The sequence below is a fragment of the Geotrypetes seraphini genome, chromosome 3 (genome assembly GCF_902459505.1).
Source record: "Geotrypetes seraphini chromosome 3, aGeoSer1.1, whole genome shotgun sequence".
Classification (NCBI taxonomy): domain Eukaryota; kingdom Metazoa; phylum Chordata; class Amphibia; order Gymnophiona; family Dermophiidae; genus Geotrypetes; species Geotrypetes seraphini.
The window spans coordinates 159,173,124-159,181,437 of record NC_047086.1 but is presented as its reverse complement, the minus strand read 5'-3'; the positions used below and the strand labels follow the sequence as shown (position 1 = coordinate 159,181,437).

Below are 8,314 nucleotides of genomic sequence, written 5' to 3'. Positions count from 1 at the left end.
TTTTGGACCATTATTTTCTGAAGATGGAGTGATGGGCTACTAAGTTCAAGTTGAAACTTAACACTGGTAAAATAAATATGCTGCTGTTTTGGACTCTTTTATGTCCAGAAGTTTGAAGAGCTTTTAATTTTTGGAAAGGACTGTTTTTCCTGAATGTTTTACATTTGGGTTTTTGGTCTTTTGTACACCATTATGGACTGTTTAGGATATGTGCAGTGTATATATAAACATTTGTATTGTTATGAAACATTTGATTGATAAATTAAGAGCGGTTTCCAGTAGCAATTGTTTGAGATATTTTGGGGCCACTTTGAACATAAATTGGGCTACTTTTTACTATGAGTTTCGCTGGAAAGTTTTTTGCCATTTGGCAACCCTGCTCTTGCTGCAGGGGGGTGGGGGGTGGTTTGAGGAGGGGTTACTTGGCAGAGGGAGGGAGTGGGCATCCCTCCAGCTAATGGTGAGGGTGGGGGGGGAGGGTTGCTTAACAGCAGCGGTGGGAGTGGGCATCCCTCCTGCCGATATTCGATATGGGGTTTTTAAAAAAAATTTAAATTTGTGCGTTTATTCTGTGCATGTACCGATCGCAATCATGGAACCTCATTTGCATGCGCGGTTTCTTAAGAATGACTGCCTTTTTGAAATTGTGACAGCAGCCCGTCTGATTTTACTGCTAACATTTGAGAATCTTCCCCTCAGTGAGACTGATTGACACCCAAGAACTTATTTACATCTCGTGGAACGCATGCTTGACGAGAGCGGGGAGGGAAGGCGTGGTCACGTTCAGATATTTACATCACGTGCACAGCGATGAGATCCCTCAGAATTCACTCGACTTGGAAGTCGCTGAGGCTAACGTAAAGTCATGAGCAGAAACAGGTAAGTTTAACGCATGCGCATTTGCTCATTCGTGCTAAGTTCCGGAAAGGTCGCGCTGTTGTGACGTTTGCACGGCTGTCGCGGTAGTGACGAAAACGTAAGGGGCGGCTCGAGAGCGTCTAGCTCGGGGCGCTGTGACATGGGGGAGGCGCATGGGGGCGCCCGGGTTTTTCGGCTCCCCGTGGGGCGGCACGGGTATGCCGTGGAGTTCTCGCCTTACTTCCCTGCGGGGCTGGCATGCGCTGCAGCGCAGAACTACGGCATCGCAGGTGATCTAGACTCGGGGAGGGAGGGATTGGAAGGAAAAGATCGCATATGGATTGGGTGGTTTGCTGTGCTGCACCTGTAAACAGCCGGGTTCAATTGCAACAGCAGCTACTTTGTGTAGATAATTCAGTTATGGCAGGGGTAGGGAACTCCGGTCCTCGAAAGCCCTATTCCAGTCGGGTTTTCAGGATTTCCCCAATGAATATGCATTGAAAGCAGTGCATGCAAATAGATCTCATGCATATTCATTGGGGAAATCCTGAAAACCCGAATGGAATAGGGCTCTCGAGAACTGGAGTTCCCTACCCCTGAGTTATGGCAAAGCAACTTATTCCTCCCTGATTTGCCAGTTTGCCTGTCGGACAGATCCAGTCCTGGGTTTATTCAATTTTTTTTGCGGGGCTTATAGTCTGATTTGGGGGGTTGTAATAGAGAATTTTGACCTAGAAGTCCGTTCATGTAAAGGGAGTAAACCTCAATTCCCACTGCAGCTCCTGCCTTTGTGATTTTGGTCATTTAATCCTCTATTGCCCCAGGTACAAAATAAGTAACCGTATACAATGTAAACAACCCTGTAACCATAGAAACACGGTATATCAAATATGTTTATTAGTTTTCTAGCTTGTCCTCCTCAGGAGCCCAGAATGGGTTACAAAGGTACACCCACATTCAAATACATTACAGTGAGCGGACAATGGACATGGGATCAATAGATAATGGGCAGGGTTACATAGGTACATCTGCTTTAGTCTGAATACATTAGACGTGAGCGGACAATAGGCAGGGGATCGATAGGATATTTATCCAGGATGACCCATAGTGTTGGGATCTGTACTGAGGTTAGGACAATTAGAATCTTAAACTCGAAGTATGATTTGATTGGTGAACAGGAGTGTTATGGCTTTTCGGAAAGGTAATAAAGTCTTTATTCTTCTGGTGGGAAGAGGGAGTTGGTTCCATAGTTTTGCCACATTATGGGAATATGATTGTGTTCGGGCAATTTCCAGGTGAAGAGAGTTTGCTAATGGAAATCAGAACTGGGGCTCCTGCTGGGAATGGAGCAGCCTTGATGGGTGATATATAAGAAGCTTTTCCATCTTATAGTGAGGGACCATGCCATAGGATTGTTTAAATGCTACTACCAATAGTTTGAAGATTATTGCTTTATTGGGAGCCAATGTATTTCCCTCAATGCGGTGGAGATGTGGTCAAATGGTCCTAGGTTTTTTAGGAGTCTCACTGTGGCATTTTGAACTCTCTGTAATCGATGTAGTCCTTTGTCTGGTAGGCCGGCAAACAAGCTGTTGCAATAGTCCAAGCGAGACAGAACAAAGGCATACAATAACTGTGTGAAATCCGATTCGGAGAAATATTTCCGGAGATGTTTCAATTGTCACAGATAGTAGAAGAAAGTGGACACTACTTTAGAGATCTGAGTTGATAAGGATAAACTAGCATCTAGTATAACATCCAAACTACATACAGGGTGCATCACCAGAAGCCGGTTGAGACATGTTGCTTATGGAAGTTAAGGACTGAGGGAGACTGCAAGAAATCAAGAAGGAAGCGAGATAGAGGAAATATAAACAGTTTAAACTTATAATACAAAATTATTAAAATGTGTAAACTACATAAATACACAAATTTCTGCAACTAAGAGTTACTTCATCCTACCAACCTGTGCCTACTTCCTGTGTTGTCACAGCTTTCAATGGCATAATACAAAGCATTTTTCAGTATATGTAGAGCATTGTGAAAACCCTTTTTAGTACATTTGGCTCAAGAGTATGGTCTTTTTCCCACCTCTCATTGAAGCTGTTAAAGAAATATGATCAATAAAAGGGCATGCAGCATTTGGTGATGACATGGGGCAGTTCTATAAATGGTGTCTAACTTTTATGACTTTCTTGTTTTGTTGCTTTAGGTTGTGGAGTGCTCCTAGTACTGGAACAAAGTGAGGCTGGAGTTCGTTTGATTGCAAGGTAGCATAGATTTCATAATGTTCATAGATAATGTAAAGGAGATAATGTATAATGTTTTTTGAAGTGTTTAGAAGATTGCCTTGCAATTTTTTTTTTTTCTAAGATCATAAAACTGCATAAAAGTGAAGTTTTCAGGCAGTATTGTAGGACCATATTAGAAATATTTTTAAAAAATAATTTATATTCCACATATCCTACAATTCTTTGCGGATTACAAATTATTCAGGTACTCAAACATTATTCCCTAACTGTCCCGACAGGCTCACACTCTGCATATTCTGCACCTCTTGAATTGCTTGCCTTTTGGAAAAGCTTTGATGACCTGATTTCATTTAATTGGGATGTGATAAGGTCAACCATGCAGTGGAACATGATTGAAAGATAACTTTGGGCTAGATGCACTAAAGTCAGTTGGTAATATTGACTGGATCACTGTTGGCCGATTCTCTGGCTGATTGTGGAACAGTGATCGATGTACTACCAAGTTTGCATGTAAATGATTTGCACAGGGGTGCAAATCATTTCCATGCAAACCCGCCAGATCAGTCGTTCAGTGAGCAATTGACACATGCGCAGAGTCCTCAGCAGTGACAGGGGAAGCAGCCTCCTGTCACTGCTGTTAGGGCTTCCTTGTTTTTTTAATGGCACTGATGTTGTGCTTGTGTTACACATGCACAATCTGCCTCATTAAAAAAAAAAAAAAATGATAAAAGCCCCCCTTCCCTTGCGCTGATGGCCCTCCCCAACACCTCCCTCCCCAATACCTCCCCCCCCACGAACCGGCACTGTGACTCCCACATGGCAACGAAAATGGCAGGAGGGATGCCTACTTCCTTCTGCCTGGCTGAATACCCCCCCACGCCATGCCCCCTCTTGGTCCTGGACTACGCACCACCGACCCCCCCCAATCATCCCTACCCTTCAACCCCCCCCCCAAAAAAAAAAAAAGGCAGGAGGTATGCCCACTTCCTCCTGCCACAGGATGCTCCCACAAACCCCGCTCCCTGAACCCCCCCTGTACCTTTGCTAGAAGTTGGGAGCTGGAGGGAAGCACGTATCTCCAGCTCTAAGCTCTGCTTGTGGAAAATGACAGACCTTCCCCTCCCCAGTGCACTATGGGATACACAGGGAGTAGCCTAAGTCTCCTCCCTCTGTATCCCATGTGATGCATGGGGAGGGACCTAAGGTCCTGATTTTCTCATATGTCAAACCTTAGGCCTCTCCCTGTACATCACATGGGATACAGAGGAAGGAGCCTAAAGCCCTGATTGGCTCAGATGCCTAAGGTCCCTACCCCTGAGAGGGGCTTTAGGTGTCTGAGTCCATCAGGGCCTTAGGCTCCTCCCTATGCATCCCAATAGGTCTAACCTGTCGTTTTTTTTCCCAATAGCTAAAACCCCTGTTTTTGTTTTTGTTTTTTTTTCTTTTTCATAGCCAAGCGATGTTAGTGCATGATTTGCTTGGCTACTTTTTCATGGCCGGATTGGAAAATGGACGATTGAGGGGAAAAACACGCAGTGAGCCGTTTTGTGCATTGAATTGGTAAAAGCGATCATCGCTAAAGCGGTTAAAACAGGTTTAGCGACGATTGACAGGTTTAGCGATGATCGCTGACTTTAGTGCATCTAGCCCTTTATCCTAAAGACAACCATTTTTTTCCCACAATATTTGGAGCTTATTTTGTAATGGGGCACCTAAAAATATTTTCAGTTAAGATTGTCTATTTTATGAAGGCTCTTTATGCAATTGGTTTTATATGTGTCTCGAGGGAAAGACCTCAGAAACCTGCATCCAACACAGAACGGTCAGTTCTTGTGGTGGTGTAACTTAGCAGGACAGATTTTCTATCATTGGTCGCAAAACCCTCCACACACCAGTCCCGAGTGCTTTCTATCAATATTAATTTCTATAGCACTAGGTGTATGAAAATATGGTGCACTTATCTGGTTGCAGAATAAGGCCCGACGGGACCCGTTTCGCCAGCTTATGGCTTCGTCAGGGATCCTATTTTTGTAACAGCTGCAAGACAACAATAAGACAAGTGCTGAGCCATCGCTAAGGTAGCTAAACATCCAATTGTCACTGCAAATTTATACGAAATCGTACTCACTGTGTTCAGTCCTGAAAACACTTCAAAAAATGGCGCCGGAGGCGAACAGACGCCGCGCATGCGTATTTAAGAACATGCAATCATGACGTCATCCAAAGAGTAATAAAAAACGTCAGAGAAAAGACATTAGAAAAAAGAGTGCCAACCGATGTTCCCATTCAAACCGGTTGGTTTTAAAGCACTAAGTTGGAACGTCCATCTGGCTTCTCTTTGTAATAATCTAGTGTGTCGGTCACCCCCCCGCTCGTTATTAGGTACATGGTCAATGCACATACAGGATAAATGATGAAAATCATGCTTAAATTCCAGACAGTGTTCCACGATGGGGGCACTAATTCTTTTGAGCTTAAGATTAGAACGATGCTCGTACATCCTGATTTTAAACGGACGTATTGTTTTCCCTATATATACTTTCTTGCAAGGGCAAAAAATAGCGTACACTACGAAATCAGAGTTACATGTCATATGATGTTTCAAATAATACATTCTTTTGTCAACAGGGTTTATGAAGCTGGATCCCTGTACCGTCATCTGGCATATACTACAGGTGCCACACTTCACAAAACCCCATGGCTGAGTTGTTAATTCCCTCGGAGTTGTGCGATACATGGAAGGACTTAGTAGATCTTTAAGGTTCTTGTCCCTTGTGTACGCAATCCGTAAAGGGACGTCATGAAATAAAGGAAGGGTTTGGATTATCCTCCAATTCTTTTTCATGATAGTAGCCGGAGCATTTCCTTGTGCTGTGAATCTCATCACACACGTTTGAACATGGTCTCTATTCATCTCTGGCAAAGTCTCCTTCGGTGCCAACAGCCAATCTCTATTATAATACTTGGCACGTTTCTGTGCTCGTTTAACTACCTGGTGCGGGTAGCCGCGTAAGCGCAGCTTCTCCCCGAACCCCGTAGCTTGGGTCTTGTAACGGTTTCCGGTGGAACAATTCCTCTTAATCCGGAGGAATTGGGAAAACGGCAAATTGTTTCTTAAAGCCATGGGGTGGCAACTAGTGTACTCCAAAATGGTATTTCGGTCGGTCGGCTTGATGTATAAATCAGTGGCAAAAGAACCATCAGACTGAATGACTATGACATCTAAAAAACCACAGAAGATGTTGAAAACTTCATGGTGAATTGAATGCATTCATCACATGTGTTTAACCAAGTATGAAACTGTTGTAGTTCTTTTTCCGTGCCGCTCCATAGCATGAACACGTCGTCTATGTAACGGAACCATTGGAAAATTTTTGAATGAAAAGGGGAACAATCCACCCACGTTTTTTCAAACGCCGCCATATAAAGGTTGGCGACCGAAGGGGCAAACGTTGCCCCCATAGCCACTCCAGTTCTTTGTTTATAAAAACTGCCGTCAAACATAAAGAAGTTCTCCTTCATCGTAATTCTAGCGAGATTTGAGAGAAAATCAGTGGGTATTAAATGTGGTCTCGGTCTGTTCTCAAACACCTCACTCAGGACCTGTAGGGCATTATCCTGAGGGATGGAAGTATAGAGGGAGACAACGTCCATAGTGACCAACAAAAAAGGGAAGCTGTCCACCTCTATGACTGACAATTTGTTCAAGAAATCAGCGGTATCCTTAAGGTATGAAGGAACTTTCGGAACTTCGTGCTTCAAAAATTGATCTACAAACGTAGATAAAGTTTCAAGCAAGGAATTGCGAGATGACATAATCGGTCGTCCAGGCGGGAACTGAAGATTCTTGTGAATTTTCGGTAACGTGTAAAACACCGGAACCGTGGGCCATTGCTTGTTCAAAAAGCGATGATCCCTCTGAGTGATGAAACCTGCTGTCAGACCAGCATTTGTCAATTTCAAAATTTCTCGCTGCAGCCTCATGGTCGGGTTCCATTCCAGGTGGAGAGAATCCCGAGGGGCTTAAGGATGAATAAAGCCCCCCAAGCGTTTAAAGATGACTCTGAGTTTATTAGCACTTGGAACAAGATCCTGAACAAGTGCTCCTTAGACTTGATGCTACTTATAATCGAGAAGAGCTCCTCTAGCGTAAATGATTTGAAGATGAAATTGGATGAGGATATCAGTAGTTTAAAGAACACACAATCTTCTGAGGAGTTTGAGTCTCAGCTGAAGCACTTAAATGATAACATGGATAAATTTAAAGAAACTTTGAGAAGAAATAAAACTAAGAAGTTCAAAAGGGATGAGAATGACTATAGTAGTCAACATGTTTATCCCTGGATGTATCCGGATGCTTCACAGAAGGGGTTCACTGGTGGTAGTAAGAGTGGTTCGGAGGGCGTGTTGTCTTCTTCGTCCTCCACTACTGATTCCAACCAGACTTTTTTACGGTCAGGACAACCTCAAAGACGTGGAAGGACCAGAGGCAGAAGAGGAGGATCACGCACACGACCGAACACAAGGTCCCAAACGAAAACAAACCAGTGGTAATCAACATATCTAGCCAGTTACTCTCGGTTGCTGAAGTGGATCTTTTAACGAAGGGACTGTCGTTTGTTCCTTCTTCGAGTTTTGATTTTTTTCAGTTCTCAGTGGATTTGGAGAAATTTTTGCGGCTCATACAATTGCGAGTTTTTTTTTGGTGATAAAACAGAGCATCATGATCGCACGATTGTGAGTCCTCACTCCACTTGGGTGCCTCCTGGCCCTGTTGACCCTGTCATTAGCGCCTTCAAGAAATGTGTCTTGAGGGATATGCACGAATGGTTTGACACTTGTCACAAGACCAAAGGCAATCTGAATGCGGCACACCGGAAAGCCTTGTCCGCTCTCCGGAAAGATGAGAATATCATCATCAAGAAAGCAGACAAGGGGGGTGCGGTGGTAGTCCTCGACAGAGATTATTACGTTAATGAGATCCGCCAACAACTGAGCCAACTGGATGTGTATGAAAAACTGGAATGGAACCCGACCATGAGGCTGCAGCGAGAAATTTTGAAATTGACAAATGCTGGTCTGACAGCAGGTTTCATCACTCAGAGGGATCATCGCTTTTTGAACAAGCAATGGCCCACGGTTCCGGTGTTTTACACGTTACCGAAAATTCACAAGAATCTTCAGTTCCCGCCTGGACGACCGAT

The 8,314-nt window shown here is 43.9% G+C and overlaps 1 protein-coding gene across 2 annotated transcripts in view; it reads left to right on the top strand.

Annotated features, from left to right (window-relative positions):
• The first annotated feature begins 955 nt into the window (after positions 1–955).
• Positions 956–8,314, top strand: part of PEX7 (peroxisomal biogenesis factor 7) — a 244,241-nt gene continuing 236,882 nt past the window's right edge. For both annotated transcript variants that reach the window (XR_004538935.1, XM_033939454.1), the window contains exons 1-2: positions 956–1,148; positions 3,071–3,128. Coding sequence is in view for 1 of the 2 variants with exons in the window: in XM_033939454.1 (XP_033795345.1) it covers positions 1,019–1,148; positions 3,071–3,128 (188 nt within the window). In the remaining variant the exon portion in view is untranslated. The remainder of the gene's footprint in view (positions 1,149–3,070; positions 3,129–8,314) is intronic.